General features: G+C 38.2%; 1 protein-coding gene across 2 annotated transcripts in view; it reads left to right on the forward strand.

The window, feature by feature from the left end:
* The window catches only part of slc12a2 (solute carrier family 12 member 2), a 48,378-nt gene that overhangs the window by 27,759 nt on the left and 2,742 nt on the right, over positions 1 to 17,877 (forward strand). Inside the window, exons 5-25 of one of the 2 annotated variants that reach the window (XM_055207030.2) lie at positions 439 to 578; positions 659 to 769; positions 846 to 954; positions 1,129 to 1,253; positions 1,335 to 1,419; positions 2,083 to 2,252; positions 2,334 to 2,441; positions 2,724 to 2,847; positions 2,931 to 3,032; positions 3,872 to 4,027; positions 4,108 to 4,207; positions 7,653 to 7,764; positions 8,030 to 8,170; positions 8,316 to 8,422; positions 9,442 to 9,521; positions 10,082 to 10,204; positions 12,257 to 12,304; positions 12,630 to 12,752; positions 15,257 to 15,368; positions 15,813 to 15,899; positions 16,064 to 16,199. In XM_055207030.2, the coding sequence (XP_055063005.2) occupies positions 439 to 578; positions 659 to 769; positions 846 to 954; positions 1,129 to 1,253; positions 1,335 to 1,419; positions 2,083 to 2,252; positions 2,334 to 2,441; positions 2,724 to 2,847; positions 2,931 to 3,032; positions 3,872 to 4,027; positions 4,108 to 4,207; positions 7,653 to 7,764; positions 8,030 to 8,170; positions 8,316 to 8,422; positions 9,442 to 9,521; positions 10,082 to 10,204; positions 12,257 to 12,304; positions 12,630 to 12,752; positions 15,257 to 15,368; positions 15,813 to 15,899; positions 16,064 to 16,199 (2,399 nt within the window). The remainder of the gene's footprint in view (positions 1 to 438; positions 579 to 658; positions 770 to 845; positions 955 to 1,128; positions 1,254 to 1,334; positions 1,420 to 2,082; positions 2,253 to 2,333; positions 2,442 to 2,723; positions 2,848 to 2,930; positions 3,033 to 3,871; positions 4,028 to 4,107; positions 4,208 to 7,652; positions 7,765 to 8,029; positions 8,171 to 8,315; positions 8,423 to 9,441; positions 9,522 to 10,081; positions 10,205 to 12,256; positions 12,305 to 12,629; positions 12,753 to 15,256; positions 15,369 to 15,812; positions 15,900 to 16,063; positions 16,200 to 17,877) is intronic. The other variant, XM_055207031.2, reaches the window with a different exon arrangement.

A 17,877-nucleotide genomic window follows, 5' to 3' on the forward strand; every position in this document is an offset into this window, starting at 1 on the left:
AAATGGATAGTGGATCTTCTCTGCAGGATCTTCATGATGATGGACTTTCTGTTCAGTGTGGAAAGGATATTTGTTTATCCTGGTTTTAGTTTCTATAAATCTGATCCAGAGGCTTTGTATGTTTAGTGTCAAGTTTGGTCATTGATAGTTTGTCAGTCTTTGTAACTTTCTCACCTTCATTGAGAGAAATATTTCTTCAGTTTTAAGAGGATGATGTGGTTGAAGTTTGCAGCCGATAATCTTTGAGATTAGCTTTAATCTTTCCTGCTATTCCAGCCATGTGTTATATTTCCCTCGTTCATGAACAAGAGCAGTATTTATGTTTTATATCTTCAGAAGGATTTCTGATGCTCAATGTCAGACTATTTTACAAGACTCAAACATAAAGAAACATTGACTGCTGTGTACTGAAATGATGATGTGTATGTTTTCCTTCAGGTGGAGCGTATTACCTGATATCTCGAAGTTTAGGCCCAGAGTTCGGCGGCTCCATCGGTTTGATTTTTGCTTTCGCCAATGCCGTGGCCGTAGCCATGTACGTCGTGGGCTTCGCTGAAACTGTGGTCGAGCTGCTAAGTGTAAGAAAATCTTAATTTTCTCTAAAGACATTGACTCTGATAATGATAATGATGTTAATGTGTGTTTATGTGTCTTGTAGGGGGCTGATTTGGTGATGTTGGATGAAACGAATGATATCAGAATAGTCGGCACCATTACTGTGATCCTCCTGCTGGGAATTTCAGTGGCTGGGATGGAATGGGAGGCCAAGGCAAGAAATGTATTCCCTTCTCAGTTTGCTACGATAAATATGTGTCTTTACTAATCTTTACATTTATATTTCTCAGGCTCAGATATTCCTCTTGGTCATTTTGATAACGGCCATCTTCAACTACTTCATCGGCTCCTTCATCGCTATTGAATCCAAGCAGAAATACGGTTTCTTTGGCTATGATGGTAACAAACTCCCACACATCTGTACAGTACTAATATAGCCAAACATATACAGGAAGCACTTTTCATATTTGTGTATTGTTTGCTGTGAGATTGCCATTTTCTTCTCTCGCTCTCGCTCTCTCTCTCTCTCTTCTCATATATTTTGGTATAATATAATATTCTCTTATCTTTCAGCTGGCATCATGGCAGAAAACTTTGGTCCAGACTTTCGGGGAGAAACGTTCTTCTCTGTCTTCTCCATCTTCTTCCCAGCGGCCACAGGGATTCTGGCTGGAGCAAACATCTCAGGAGATCTAGCAGTAAGAGCGTCTGGCTATTATATCTCACTGAATGTGTCTTTATTCAACGTGTCAGGGTTTGTAAATGTTGATGTTTTTAAGGACCCTCAGATGGCCATCCCGAGAGGAACACTGCTGGCTATTCTTATAACAGGACTGGTGTATTTGGGTGTGGCCGTCTCCACGGGTAAATATTCACTTTTATCATTTTACACCATTCAACTTTAATATGGCTGGACGATATAACACCAAATAACATCACAATTATTTCTTAGATATTGACCGTCGGCTGTATTTATCATGGTGTATGATTTGATAATGTAGACGCTTTGTGTTTGTGTGTCTCGACAACACAGTCTAATCATTAATATTAATTATCATATTATTATTTAAAACTTAAACATTTAAGCATCAAGCATTAAAACTGACCTTTATGAGTTTGAGTATATTTTTCTATGTTAGAAATACTGTTAAGCCCAGATTATAGTCTGATTTTACACAAATGTACCCACACGTTTGAACAAAGTATAGTTTATTTGACTCGTATGTGTACACAGATGTTCGATGCATGCGCATTGCAACAAAATGCAATGCATCTCTTGGGCTACATACTTCATTCTCCTATAGGCGCATGCACAACCTAAGTAAAATCTGCCGGTGCACGTCCAGTTTGATAACGAACATTTCGTCACATGCGCACCTAAAATGTATCAAATATAAATATCCAGAGCTGATAGCTGATCATTGTTATGGACGTGGATTTGATCCCAGTCATTGTTGAGTATTGGTTTTATCGCCCAGCAGTACTGTATGAGATGTGTTTCTGATTTAATGCTGGATTTATTGAAAGGTGCATGCATCGTGCGAGACGCCACAGGTGTAGAGAGTAACGCTACTCTCAGTGCTGCTATAAACTGCACTGATGCTGCCTGTAAGTTAGGATATGACTTCACTTCCTGTAGACTTGCGACTGGACAAACCGAATCTACCTGCGATTACGGCCTCCACAATGATTTCCAGGTACGTCATCATCAGTCTCTCTTTTCTAAATAGCATATGTGAAGAGAAGACAGTCTGATGTGAATGTTGTGAATGTCGCAGGTCATGAGCGTGGTGTCCGGCTTCAGTCCTCTCATTACAGCTGGGATTTTCTCTGCCACCCTCTCTTCGGCGCTGGCGTCACTTGTCAGTGCTCCCAAAGTCTTTCAGGTGGGCTGATGTGTTTTCATGTTCTTATGATCCAAACATTCCCCAAGGGTTTAAAGGTGCCATAGAATGTAAAACTGTATTTATGTAGGCATAGATGAATCATAAGAGAGTTCTGTACATGGACATGTAAAACTGACTCTGGATAATTTTTGCACTTAATAAAGCCACAAACCTTCTGTGTAGATATCAGGAAAAGTTTAACATTTTATTCCAATGCATTCTTTGGCACCTCAGGAGATCAGGTCTCACTGGTTTAGTGATTTTGATGTGTTTTTCCCTCAGGCTTTATGCAAAGATAACATCTACCCAGGAATCGCTGGTTTTGGGAAGGGTTATGGCAAAAACAATGAGCCGCTGCGAGGATATTTCCTCACCTTTGCCATTGCACTGGCTTTTATTCTCATCGGTAGGTCGACGTTCACTCAATACATTTGTGTGTCAGATTAAATCTTAAATGTGATGTCATCATGACGTTTCTCTTTCTTTTAGCCGAGCTGAACGTCATCGCCCCCATCATTTCCAACTTCTTCCTGGCATCATACGCTCTTATAAACTTCTCTGTGTTTCACGCCTCATTGGCTAACTCTCCCGGTAAGATCCACTTTCATTAAAGCCAACCTACTTAAACCCTGAACTTTAAAGTAAAATGTTCATGAAAGTCTGAGGAATCCTGTTAGCAGAAATATAAAGACATACCAGTGTATGAACTGTGTTAAAGCTGTGGTGGTAGTCAAACAGTCCTGAAGACTGTGTTTCTGATGGACTTTATGTTATTTCTTGTTTATTAAAGGTTTATTTTCTTTATGTTAAGAGGTTTGTTTGTCCTCAATAGAAGACCAGCAGGTATATATCTTTATTTCTGACACTGTATACACACAAACACACATAGACATGAATGTAAAGCGTACCGTAGTAAAACTCTTGGGTACCTTTTACATCATGTCACATTTATGTAGTATTACAACAGTGACTCCACTAAATCCCATGACTGTAGTTTGTGTCTTGTGTCCCAGAAACCTTCGCTCTAATGACGCTAACTCATTTAATCCAAATCTGTTTTCATGCTTTTGTGACATATTTTGTCTTGTTAATAAGAACATTGAGAAGCTCTGTGACATTTGAGGAGCTCATGTGAACTGCCGGGTGGTTTGTGAAGACCACCGGTCGGTGCTGGACCAGATTCACAAAGAAAGACCTTTGGCTGGCAACTGTTAGTTGTGTCACGTACCGTTACGTAACCTAGTCAAACGGTGTAGTTAGCACTTTCCTGACACAAAGAACTATTGTTGGTTTTTATCCTGGCTCTCTGTAGTGGTATTCACCCAGTAATAAAGCTGTTTATGTAGCCAAACCGAACCGAGAATGCCTGCCACGTGTACTCGCTCTTTAAGATGATTCCTCAGAGCTGCTTCTCATTGTTGGTTGGGCAGGATGGAGACCGAGCTTCAAGTACTACAACATGTGGGTGTCTCTCGCCGGTGCCATCTTGTGTTGTGTGGTCATGTTTGTCATCAACTGGTGGGCGGCCCTCTTGACCAACGTCATCGTCTTATCGCTCTACATTTATGTCAGCCACAAGAAACCAGGTGAGATGAAGGCCAGGTGCGATGTGTTTGTTTAGTCTGTCTGTGTTTGTGTGGGTCAGTAACAGATGTCTGTCTCACAGATGTGAACTGGGGTTCATCGACTCAAGCGCTGACGTATCATCAGGCTCTGGCTCACAGTTTACAGCTGTGCGGAATGGCCGACCACATCAAAACATACAGGTGAGAGACTATCAGCATAAGAAGTCAAAAACCACCTTGATCCTTGTATTGTTTGGCCAGGATTAATCATTCATACACAACACCTCTTCTATTTTAAATTCATTTGTATGAGTCATGAAGTCAACAGGTGTCCAATTGATCTGAGATTATAATTGCATATCGTTTCATAAAACAAATCATTCAGCTTTTGTGTTTTCATCCCCCAAAAACAAACAAACAGGTAATGACATCACACCCACAGGAAAAACACGGTTTCAAACTTTATAGTTTGTCAAAAAAATAAATAAAGCTTATGTTATTTTACATTATACCACAGGGCTGTTAAATGCTTCATTTTGATTGGTTGACAAACGTTCTTCAGGTGTGCATTATTTTTTCAGTAAAGCAAACTTATGAAGTAGTTCCAGGTCTGTCCACCGCATTGAAGCTCCATATCACTACACCAAATTTAACTGATATATAATTTTTTTTCAACAAATAAAGCATCAAATGTATTTGTGGTAGTGAAAGAAAGAAATTGAAATGAATGAATTAAATAATTCAAAGGAGAAGAAAATGAACCTAGTAAATAAACACTTGTCAGTTTAGTTTTTCTTCATTCCTGATGAAATAAATCTATACTAGGGGTCTTTAACTAGTCTTCTTCAAAAGCCAAACTTTTACCCCTATTTTTACCTTTTATATATTTTTTACTTGTACCTGTTATATATAGGTAAAAGTAAAAAAAAAGGTCAAATGTATATTAATTAGAGCCCGACCGATATGCGTTTTTGGGGGCCGATGCCGATACAGATATTAGGGAGTAAAAAAAGACCGATAACGATATATCGGCCGATATTCTTTATGTGTATATTATAGTTCAGTATATACTACAGTATATTATACTAAAGTACTGTACATAGAATACACTATATACTTTAACATAATATACTGTATATGAATAAATACAATGCAATGCAATGATCACTCACAAATGTGGTGATCCAACACTTATATTGATGTGACAAAGATATGTACTATAGGCAAGAAGTTAACAATAAACTTTATTATCCAAAATTAGTTGGATATCAGTGCACTAAACAGTAAACTTGACTTATTATAAATAACTTTTAAACACAAAGAGAACAAAATACATAAAACTTGCATCATTTGCAGTTTTGACGAGAACGTTATAAAGAGAAACTTATGAAGTCATTGATTAATATTAGCTTTACAGTAAGTTGTGTTCTTCACAAATTAGTTAACGTTAGCCACTCACAGTTACGAAGACAATGCTTGACGGAGCACATACTAATGTACACTATGTTTAATGTTGTGCACAACGTTTTTATAACACAAACCCAGGGTTCCGTGCAAACTTTAGACTTTTATAAAACTAATGCGTCTTCGCTCCGCCTCTTTTATTTAGCAAGGGTGTAGAGTTGCGCGAGCTTATTGAATCAATTGCTCTGAAATGAGTGTGTTAACTAACAACACAAGCAGCAGTAATCTCATATAGTGATATATAAGTGCACGGCTGCGCGTAGTTCAAACGTGTCATTTCTCCGTCTCGCGTCATTTCTCCCGCTTGCGTTTTAACTCGCAAGTCGACAAAGAGACGGATTAAAAACACCAAATGTAAGCGGGAATGCGTCTCTCTTGTCCATTTATAATCCAATCGACCAAAGCGCGTCTTAATACCAGGTGTAAAAATGTTGTGAAGAAGACACTGCGTGACTGCAGCCACCTGAACTGAGAGACTGAAGAGACTGACTGAAGTGAAGGGGGTGGGGGATTGGCTGGTGTCACTACAGTGAGTGATCTGGGTCACCATTAGCAACCAGTAGGGCGCACTCTGCTGGACAAACAAGTACTTACATCTTTCAAATGCATTTAATGTGTTCTGTAACAAACGTTCATATCGGCGCATATCTGCGGCTTATACGCCGATACAGATATATCTGCGACATGCTCATATCGGCCGATAAAATCGGCAAAACGATAAATCGGTCGGGCTCTAATATTAATATTTTTATTATTATTATATGTGTTATAATTGGTTGTTTGTTACTTTTTGTTATAGGTCACATGCATTTAAAAAAGAAAGGGGCACACTAGTAATTACTCAAACTCATATTTTCTTTTTTTAATATTTTAAAAACAATTGCAGTTTAACATTGCTAGAGCCAAATGTTAATAGTTTAACTGTGAACATTGCACAAAAAAAAGTGCAACTGTAAATAATCAACACATGTATTTTTGTATAGCACTAACTGTAATACAGAGCTCATAAACTTCTTTTGTTTATAAATGTTTAATTTTCATAAATTGTTATTTTTCAAGTATTCACAACATATAGTCAGTCTTCTCCTAATGACTAAAATTGCACTTCATTGTTAATTTTTAATATTTTAAAGATGTATAGGGTAGAGCGCCTCTTCATTGTACACTACATTTAGACACGACTGTTGGGGTTCGCCCCCTAGTGGCAGTCCTACTGAAATTTCAGTTTAATTGTAAATCTATATCAACATGGGAGAAAAGCTCATTCCAGTACAAGAGCCTTTAATCTATGAATATATTTATACTTAAATAATTTACTCATCAGTAATCAATTGTTTTTAATGGATTCAAGTTTTTTTTTAATTATCCAAAACTCAAATTGGAAACGATAATTACGCACTCGCAGCTGGTTAGCCCCACATAGCCCCTTTTATTGGCTGTCATTTGTCATGTACAGTGAAAAGGTAAAAGTAACTAAGCTGGTTTTAAATCGGGCGAAGATGACCGGCAGATTAAGATGATTGGAATGCCGCTTTTAACCTGCAGACCTCCTGTTGACTAGCCCTAGAACAAATGAATACTGAAGTGCTGAAGAAAAAAATCATTGAATATAGAAATATTGATAAACCAACTTGACATTTTGGAATTGGCAATGGGCTTTAGATAAGATGTGTAAAAAGTTAGTCCTACTCACAATAACATTTTAAGGACAAAAACCTGTCAGATATCTTAAAATAAAACACCTAAACAATGTCTTATAGTGTGATAACTGTGGTATAAACATAATCATTTACCCCGATCTGATGGACTATTTAATGAATGCACATAACACCACCTTTAATCCTCTATTGAAGAATTTTGTACGTCTGTATTTATATGTGATGTTAGTAATGTAAAAAATCTCTGTTAGTGTTTTTGTAAGCAGCCGTAGATGATGATGATCATTGAAGAACTATAAGCAGGACATGAAGCTTAGACTTTAATCTCATTATCACACACATGATGTTGTTGTCCTGCTTGAAGATCTCATTTGTGTAATCCTGGCTTCTTTGATGTTCTTTAATGCTTGATGTTCTCTTCTTGATGGGATAAATGAAGCTCAGAGAGAGGTCATGAGAAAGTGTTTAACTGTGTTCTCAAAGGTGTAGGATTATACAAGAGCTTCTTTTTGTGTCTCTTTCAGGCCTCAGTGTTTGGTCATGACAGGAGCTCCAAACTGTCGTCCAGCAATTCTTCATCTGGTTCATGCCTTCACTAAGAACGTTGGTCTGATGGTCTGTGGTCATGTGCGCATTGTAAGTATCTGAACAACCCATTAAGACTCTTTTCTTAATCAACATATCATCATTATCAGGGGTTTGTGGTGGTTCTTCTCATATTTATTTTAACATTGGAATAATAAAGTTGACATTAATCTGTAATTATGTAGGACTGTTGTAGACTACACAAATCAATAATACACTGTCTGAAGGTCTGTTTCCATTAGCAAACCTTCAACTGATGTCGTTGTTTCCTCAGTTGTTTGATGAGTTTTCTGTTGTGTTACTGTCTCATTCACAGAGCTCTCGTCGACCCAACATTAAAGATATGAACACTGAAGCGTTTCGCTATCAGCGCTGGCTCCTCAATAACAACTCAAAAGCATTTTATACATCTGTTGTGTCTGAAGATCTTCGTCAGGGAACGCAATATCTACTGCAGGTGTGTGTATACATTAATATGTGAGGAACATGCAGAGATAATGATGATGATGGTCTTTAGTTTTACTGATTTGTTTTAGAGGCAGATTATAGATGAATGTCATGGTACAGTACAGTACAGATGAACAGAGGTTTGTGTGTTACAGGCGACTGGACTCGGCCGCTTGAAGCCCAACACTTTAGTTGTGGGCTTTAAGAATGACTGGAGGATTGGAGATATGAAGGATGTGGAGACTTACATCAGTATCATTCAGTGAGTTGTTCTGATAGAGATGTAGTCTGATATAGATTTCTTCACACTTCATACACATACAGATGAATAAGCAATATACGGTTCACTTCAAGGAAAAGCCTTAAGGAGGTCGCACACTGGACGAGAAGCATCGCACCATGTATCTAAAAATCAAACTTTACTTAACATTTTTTTAGGTGAATGTGCACACACCGGCGGCAACTGTCTGCTGTGACTCTGCTCTAATCCCTGTCATGCCACTCACATAGTTTAACATTACATAACATCCTATTGACAACAAATGACATAAGCTGCTAATGTTAGCTAAAAGTTACTATTTTATCTTCATTTACATAAAGCCTAGTCCTGGTCTGTGAAGCCAGCCCATACATCCTATTCAAAGATTAACATCACATATTATGCAAAAAAATACACAATAATGTTAAAACTTGTGCATTTTGGATATTTTGCATCTGTAGGTGCTGCACTTCTTGCCCAGTATGCAACCTCCTTTCCCGTTTAAAGTTTTGGTAACTTTGTCTCCTCAACTGCTTCTCTCACATGTGGGGTCCCCCAGGGCTCCGTTTTGGGGCCTATTCTGTTCTCCGTTTTTATGCTCCCTTTGGGACATATTTGTAGATAATTTGGTATTTCTTTTTATTGCTATGCCGATGATCTGCAAACGTATCTGCCTTTTAAAACGGAAAGATACTTGCTCTTTAGTGCGCTATTGCAGTGTCTTAAGGAAATAAAGGGCTGGATGCCACTAAATTTCCTTCATTTTAATGAAAAGATAACAGAAGTTATGTTGTTTATGCCAGGGGTTACTTTTGAGTCAGTAGATTTAAACCTTGGTGAATTGAATCCATTTGTGAAGAGCTATGTAAAAAAAACATGGGTATCATGGATTGGATTTAAACTGGACAAACAGATTAACTCAGGAGTTAAATCTATTTTTTTCTACATCTAGGTCGCTCTGTGTGTGTGTGTGTCTTCCATCTGTGAGACATTAACAGTTGTTTATTTGTGTTTGTGTGTAGTGATGCTTTTGATTATCAGTATGGTGTGGTGATTCTCAGACTGGCAGAAGGACTTGATATATCTCACATTCAAGGTCAAGGTACAGCACCCCACATCACATCATTTAAACGAATACATTCACATACATAAATAGAAACATGTGTGTGTGTGTGTGTGTGTGTGTGTGTGTGTGTGTGTGTGTGTGTGTGTGTGTGTGTGCGCGCGCGTGTGTGTCACTTGACCAATTGTCCCCACAAAGATAGGAATACCAGTATTTTTGTGACCTTGTGGGGACATTTTGATGTCCCCGTGAGGAAACAAGCTTATAAATCAAACAAAATTATGTTTCTTGAAAATGTGAAGTAGTAGAAGTGTTTCTGTGTTGGTTGGGGTTAGGGAATGGGGTAGGTAAGGGGAATAGAATATACAGTTTGTATGGTATAAAATGCATTACGTCTATGGAATGTCCCCACAAAACATGGAAACCAGAATGTGTGTGCGTGTGTGTTGGACACAGTTGGATGTGCGTGATGTTGCTGTAGTGTTTAGATGAATGTAATTGTTCATGTAATTGAGGTTATTTTCTGTTGACTTGACGTTCTGTTCATGTTGTTTTGCTGTGACTTCACTGACCTGTAAATCATTCATTCCTGTGTCAAGATGAATCTTCAGCTATGAAGGATGTGGTGGTGTCAGTGGATATGAATAAAGACTCTGATGGAGATTCATCTAAACCCTCATCTAAAGCCACCAGTCTCCAGAACAGTCCGGCTGTACAGAAAGGTTTGTGCTTTAACATTACTGTAAACAAAACATTTTCAACATCCAGATTAAACAAAGTATGTTGTGTATGTATGCTTTGAGTTTGATTGTGATTTAGGACCCTGCTGAGTTTTCTAAATGTTCTTCATCATCATCTTCTTCAGTCGATCAGACAGGAAGTCATATGGTGACCTTCTGACGCTTCGTGGGAAGCGTGTAGTCTGGGAATAGAGCGAGTGTTTGTTTGTTTGTCCTGTCATGTTTGTGTTTTCTCTGAGAAATGAGTTCCTCTCAGCTCCAGCTGACGCTGGAGGACTCGCATGGAGAAAATAAATATAGCTTGAAGTGGAGATCAACAGGGGATAAAGAAACTCTATAGAGAAGCACAGCTGGCAAAATAACCAACACACTCACAATCAGATGTTAAAAATATAAACAAGGCAAATCGTTTAATGACTTTTATGTAGATGTAGATGTTTTATAAAATCAGATGTTGAATGACTCAAACCAGACCAAATTATCTTATTTTTTTATTTATTTAGGTCCTGACTAAAGCATTTAAACTAAAGTAAAACTGATCTCTGTTCACACTATACACGTGTGTAAAGACATGAAACATGAGTGTTCACACATACACACCAGGCATGATGGTGTATAGGAGCTTAGTGTCTCTAATAATAGTGTGCACATGTATGCAGTCTTAGAAATGTTTGAATCTTTTGTATTGAATTTCATAACTGATCCTCTGGTGTGCGGATTCATGTATCTAAAGTAAACACGCAAAGAGTTTAAATACAGTGTTTGAACAGCTGAAACTCCATGTCTTCATTTTATTGTTTACACAGTTATTGGAGCTGGTCATTGTCACCTTTCAGTTGTGTAATGGTCACATGATAGGGTCTTGGTGAATCAGGGAAAGACCTAGAGCTGCACGATTAATCGCATGCCATTATAATGCGCATCTCGTCAGTAAGGGGCTTTTTACACTTTTGGCCACATAAATTCATTACTCCGCTTTAAAAAAACGTATGACTCCATTTATGCAACAAAAAGCTACATTCTACAAACTACGGCTACATTCGTCTACACTGCAGCGCAACCCCGGAGTTCTCAAACTAAAACGTGGTCTGCAGCGTTTACCAACCACTCCGTTTCTGAGTGTTGAAAATGCTGGAGTAGTCTAAATAAAAGGCGTAAATGTGGCAGAAGTAATACTTTTTAACACACAAACCCATTAATGTAAACAGGGCCTGAGTGGTATAATTGGGTCCCCAGTGCTTCTCTCTACCTAGAAAATATGAAAAAGATCACACATATCGCCCCGTAATCTGCATTATCCAACCACAGCACTGCCATTTAGTGCAGAAAGAGAGAGAAAATAATTGACAGCACAAATGAGTTTCAATTCAACAAGCCACCATTATGGCGATCAGTGTTTGCATTTCTTCAGTTCATTTGCATTTTAAAGCAACACTATGTAGTTTCCATGTAAAAATGACTTACAGCTCCCCCATGTGGTTGAAAAGCGCAACAGTGCCTGGTATCAGCCACTCTTCTGCAGACAGGAGGAGGGGCAGGGCTGTGTGCTCTACCCTCCACCGCCACTTTCAGAGTGTGCTTGTAGCAGCTAGGAGGTTGTTCAGGTTGCAGCAACAGTACAATTTGTCCAGTTAAGAGTTGTTCTATCACTGAAATAATTTTAGAGACATTATTTAAAGGTAAAAAAAAACTACATAGTGTAGCTTTAAAAAGGACACACCCAAAAAGAGCACATTTTTGCTCTCACCTACAAAGTGACAATTTAAACATGCTATAATAAATTATCTATGGGGTATTTTGAGCTAAAACTTCACACTCTAGGGACACCAAAGATTTTAAAACAGTCTCATAAAATGACCCCTTTAAATGTACCCATCCAGCTGAGTGTTTACTGTGAGTTTGTTTTGTGTTGTGTAACAGTGATGATGGTGATGATGATGGTTTTCTCTCTCAGGTTGATGTTATAAAGAGCAGAAGAAAGGTTGTCTTTGACAGCAGATTTTAACTGGTCTGTGTTTATTTCATTATATTCAGATGAGGATGATGATGGCCGATCTCACAGTCAGCCGCTGTTAAAGAAAGGCAGGACATCATTCTCAGATCTTCCTCCTTCTGTCTCATCAGATCTGCATGAGTTTGGTTTAACACTATAAGCTGCTTTCTCCTCACGAACATCTGATCTAATCTTTACGTGTAGTTGTGTCGTAGCGCGTGCTTCAGCTCTGACGTCACTTCCTGTGTGTTTGTCCTCTAATACGCGGTGTCCTCTTGCAGGGTTTCTTGTGTTTCCCACTGAAGATTTCTCTTCAATCTTTCCTCTGTCTGCTTTTGAAGTGTTTCATCTTTATCTGTCCATGCGTGTTGTGTGTATTTGTGTGTTAATAATGTGTGTTTGTGTGTGTTTCAGATAAAAAGAGTCCGACTCTTCCTCTGAATGTGATGGATCAGCAGCTGTTAGACGCCAGTCAGCAGTTTCAGAAGAAACAAGGCAAAGGGACGGTGGATGTGTGGTGGCTCTTTGATGATGGAGGTCAGAATCAAAGCTGCTTGTGTACTATAAACATAAAATCAATAATAAAATCATTTATAATAAGGGGTTTATTTTTACACAATATTTAAACATAGCAGCATAAACAAAACAAAAAAAACATAACATGAGGATTCACACATCTTGAAACATTTAATCATAATTTTAGCATTTCTACAGTTTAACTCTTTCCCTGCCAGATTCATATACTTCCAGGTTGTATAAGTGGGATAAGAATGCCACCTGATTGGATAATAGAAGTATTTTCTTTTAATTGATGAGTTAACTCTCCTGCAGCTAATTTATTACGATGGCTTAAAATAATGTGATCAGACCTACAGATAATAAAACATTCATTCGTTACCTCATCTGTGAGCGTGATAAGTCAATCCCATACGTCTCTGCAACGATGTTAGATGTTGTTTGCAGTGCACCATCCAGTCTCCTTCATAACGTCATTACGCTTCGCTTTTGTCATTGTGTTGAAAATGAGACCTCTAGTGGTGAAATCTTACATACTGTACCTTTAAAAAACATTATTTTTGACTAACATTTAAACCTGACATCAACTGTACATATTTTTCTTCTCAAAATTGCACTAAAACACCTTTTTCAAGGTTGTTTTAGATTCTGCATATGTTATCAAGCGCCTCACGTGACTTCAGAGCTCCTCCCCAGAGATTCATTAGACTTTATCTATTGATGATTGGTCAAAAACATAGACTGTAAAAAAAGATGGACAACGCCTGTTCGCTCTCTTCCATTAGTGAAAAGTGAAGCCGTCAGTGTCCCGATACGGCGCTGCCATCTTGGGTCTTGAGTCTGCGGAGTAGCGATTTCAAGACCAGTCCTGCGCAGTAGTGAACAGGAAGTAAAGCTGCGAAAGCAAGGCCCTACCCTCGCTCTCGCAGAATGCCCATATCACAGCAATCATGACGTGACACTACCGTTTTTATATCATTAAAGGTGCAGTGTGTAAATTTTAGCGACATCTAGTGGCTCAGTTCACTGATCACCCTCGCTTTTAAAATGCATGGAGAAGCTACGGTAGCTTGTACGCTAGTAAACATGTCATTGTCGGAGACAACTTAATAAAAAAAGTTTGTCCGTTAAGGGATCTGTAGAAACATGGCGGCACAAAATGGCGGCTTCCATGTAAGGGGACCCTCGGTATATAGATAAAACGTCTCATTCTAAGGCAATAAAAACATAACGGTTCATTATGAAAGGTCTTTATACACCCTTGACACTGACAGTATAGTTTTGTATATTATTTTGCATTTCTGTCAAGAGATTCTTCTAAAAATTACACACTGCACCTTTAAATAACTAACTAATACAAACTTATATTAAAAACAAACACTTGAATTTACATCAGCGTGATAAAAACTACAGTAAACCAGCGTCGGAAAAAAGATAATTGTAGTTTAATTATATTGTTTATGTGGTCTCAAGTCCCATTGAATAACATGTGGGAGGCGGGGTTTATAACATATACTGGGACCAGTCACTGGGGGGCGATCGAGACGTTTTGGCTTCACTTTTCAGGTCTTGTGCGGCACGCTTGGTCAAAAAGGGTGACACCGTGAGTTATAACTCATTTATACCACGGGTCTGTTGAATGCTTTGTTCTGATTGGTTGAGAAATGTTTCACAGGTGTTGATTGTTTTTTGATGGATGCGCACCTGACCTGAAAAATGTCTTAAAATATACCAGAGTTACCACAGACATTGCTCTGGTGTTTAAGAATGATTGAATGCACACCCGCGGTTTAACTCCGTTTTACATCGTGCCGCATTGCCGCTTTGTGTGTGCATTATTTTTGAATAATTCAACGGCCCATCGTCAATTATTCCTTAGACAAACCTCTTTAAATTGCTGACCTCTTTGCACAATCTATGGCCTCCATCGTGAATGTAGTTTGCACTCGTTTCCGGTCCATTTCCTGACACGACACCCCAGGGCACGGTTGCAACCTTGTGGATAAACAAATACTGCAAGAAAAATAACAGCTACAAACATTTGGCGGTGCACGCACTGTACGCTGACCCTTGCGTATATGTAAAACGTTAACCATACCGAGGCCTTAATTTATTCATTAAAATAAGCATTTAAGTAACCTTTAAACCGTTTGAAATCAATTAAACTGCTTAATAATGGTTAAGAGTTGATGATGCTCATTACTGTATTGATATTCATCAAGTATTACACTTCTATGATCTGTGAATGTTTTTGATGTACAGACGACTTCTTCAAGCTTTATGTAGATCATTTTAGTTTTAAGAAACTTCACTTGAACACATTAGCGTTATCAGTTTTTAATGTATTAATACAAGAGAAAACAGATACTTGGTCTAGTGTCTTCATAAAAGCAAACGTGACTTTAGTTTCATGTAGGTGAAATCCTGCGTCACAAATCTAGAGCTACTTAAAGTATTGAACACTTGTATATCTTCTTGTTGAAATGTAAAGGATTATTTAAATACGCTGTGTTTGTGTGTTTCAGGTCTGACTCTTCTGATCCCGTATCTGATCACCAACAAGAAGAAATGGAAAGACTGTAAGATTCGTGTGTTCATCGGTGGAAAGATCAACAGGATCGATCACGATCGCAGAGCGTATGTAGAAGTATTTTGTATTGATGTTTTATTTCTCTGATGGATGAGTTTATATTGGGCTGTGCGTTCATGTGTTGGTGTGTATTAGTGAAGGTTTTTTCTCATTGTAGTCAGCAGCTGGAGCTGCGAGTCTTTGTTAGTTATTATTAGACGTTCATTCAGCAGCCGCCAGCTTTTTATAGAGACATTGTGTAGCAGTTTTCATTTCATTGTGCTTTGCTGCATGAATCTGAATGAATCATGTGAGGTACTGCAGTCATGTTGATGGGTTAAACTACATGTGATCATAATAACATTAAACTTAACCTCAATCCTCTGAGGTTTATGAGCCGGTGAGATAAGAAAGCAATCAGACATTAAAAGGAGACAGTGGCACAAATATAATCTGCATTATTTATTCCTGTGATGAATTATTTATCAGACTTTTATTGTTTGTCTTCACAGAATGGCCACATTGCTCAGCAAGTTTAGGATCGATTTCTCTGACATCACCGTCCTGGGTGACATCAACACCAAGCCCAAGTCAGAAGGGTATGAACCTCACAATCTCCAAAAAAAAAAATTCATTTAGCTTCATCTCGCTCTAATCAAGTTGTCTCGTATCTAATAGATTTAATGTAGTGGTATTTCATAGGTCTGCACATGCTCGTGTATGAGGACAGAGTCGTCTCCTGTGTTTTTCTTGATTTCAACAGCTTGACAGAGTTTGCTGAAATGATTGAGCCGTATAAACTGAGAGAAGATGACATGGAGCAGGAAGCTGCTGAGAAGATGAAGAGCGAGGAGCCCTGGAGGATCACAGACAATGAGCTGGAGCTCTACAAAGCCAAGGTCTTAGTTTCATTTATAAAGCACATATCTTACATTTATCAGTCTGATAGATTACAGCTGATTGAGATCTTAGTGAGTAATATGATGATTAATATGTGAAGTTAGATCTTAAACTGAGTCTTCTATAGATAGACTGGATTAAAAGTGCAGGAGAAATATCATCACTCTTTGATTCCTCTTAGGAGATGAGCAGGTCAGTAAGAACTGAAAACCTGAATCAAAAATAACACTGAGATGTTCTGTGCATGTGTGTAAAACGTCTATTAGGGTTGTGCCGATAGACAATCTATAAACGATAGTTAGACATATTGCTGATAGCAGGCCTTCATGACGATAGTTGGCATGTTTGCTAATCATCATAGTTTCACATTAACATGCACAATGCATGCTTTTCCTTGCATTAGAGGGTTTATGGGCTTCACTTTGCGCAAGAGAGCTTGTAACATGCGTGGATTCCTTCTCGCACACACCTGGACTTGTAATGCGTGCGGCTCTGACATTTCATTGCGCTAGAGTGCCTGGGCTTTAATGACGCGCTTTGATTAATGGCATCAGTTTTAAGAATGTTGTGTTCATGACAGTGTTGCCCTTAGATTAAATCAGCTTTTTTGTCCCAATCCAAGGGTTTGTCATAAATGAGTAAAAATTAACAAATAAATAAGTAAACTACTGCCCCGCCTTCCGATACTATCTTGTATTGGCAATCTCACAGGCTGGTAATAGGACGATCTTACTATGGGGCATATCGCCCAACTCTAATGTCTATTATTGTTATTATTATTTAATTTTTTTAAATAAGATAATGTAATATTTGTTGTGAGATGTTTATAAAAAGTTTAGCCCAAGCAGAAAACAAAAGGTGCCCCAAAACAGAGCCTTGAGGTACCCCAGGTGAACACAAGCTTTATATCTCAATCTGAGATGTTTAGGAGTTAAGGGCGAAAACTTAAATCCCAACACAGTGACATGGAGTAAATGACTGTATTTAAGGGACACTTCACCCATTTGCATTAAGCTTTGTATAGTTAGAACCCCAGTCATGTTTTTGAATGGTTGTGCATCATTTCCTCAGTTGCCGCTGAGACAGGAGAAATACAGATTTCCTTCTTTCAATGATGTAAAAAGTGCAATATCTTTGTTGAGGGGGTGAGACTACAAACACCCCTATTCTCTGTCAAATAGGCACCAAATTCTAAATGTATGTTACATTTCGACTACAAATATGACACACTTTCAATAAAGATTAATGTTTCTATGGGTAAAATGCTCCTTTAAGACCACATTGATTTTCCTAAATACTGTACTACAACACAGATCTGAAGGTTTCCACTTGAATATTAATATTTCTGATTATTTGAATGAAATCAATACTTAGAGCTAGCTAAACTTGTGAGTGATTGTAGTGACATGATGGTATGTGGATATTCATATTAACCCTGGAGAACCCACGGGTCAAGTTTGTCCAATGTTAATTGATGCTAAGAGAAGGGTTTTTGGGTTCTCCAGGGTTAATATTTGCTATTGGATCATTCAAACATCAGTATAAGCACATCAGGCAGATATCTTTGATCATGAGTAGCGTCTCAATAACTTCAGCAGCTGTTCTGTACCTCTGGGTTTGAAACGAATGAGTTGTTGTTTTCATGGTGTGTAACGTTGTGGATTGTGTTTGTTTCTT

Source organism: Misgurnus anguillicaudatus, chromosome 12 (genome assembly GCF_027580225.2).
Source record: "Misgurnus anguillicaudatus chromosome 12, ASM2758022v2, whole genome shotgun sequence".
Lineage (NCBI taxonomy): Eukaryota > Metazoa > Chordata > Actinopteri > Cypriniformes > Cobitidae > Misgurnus > Misgurnus anguillicaudatus.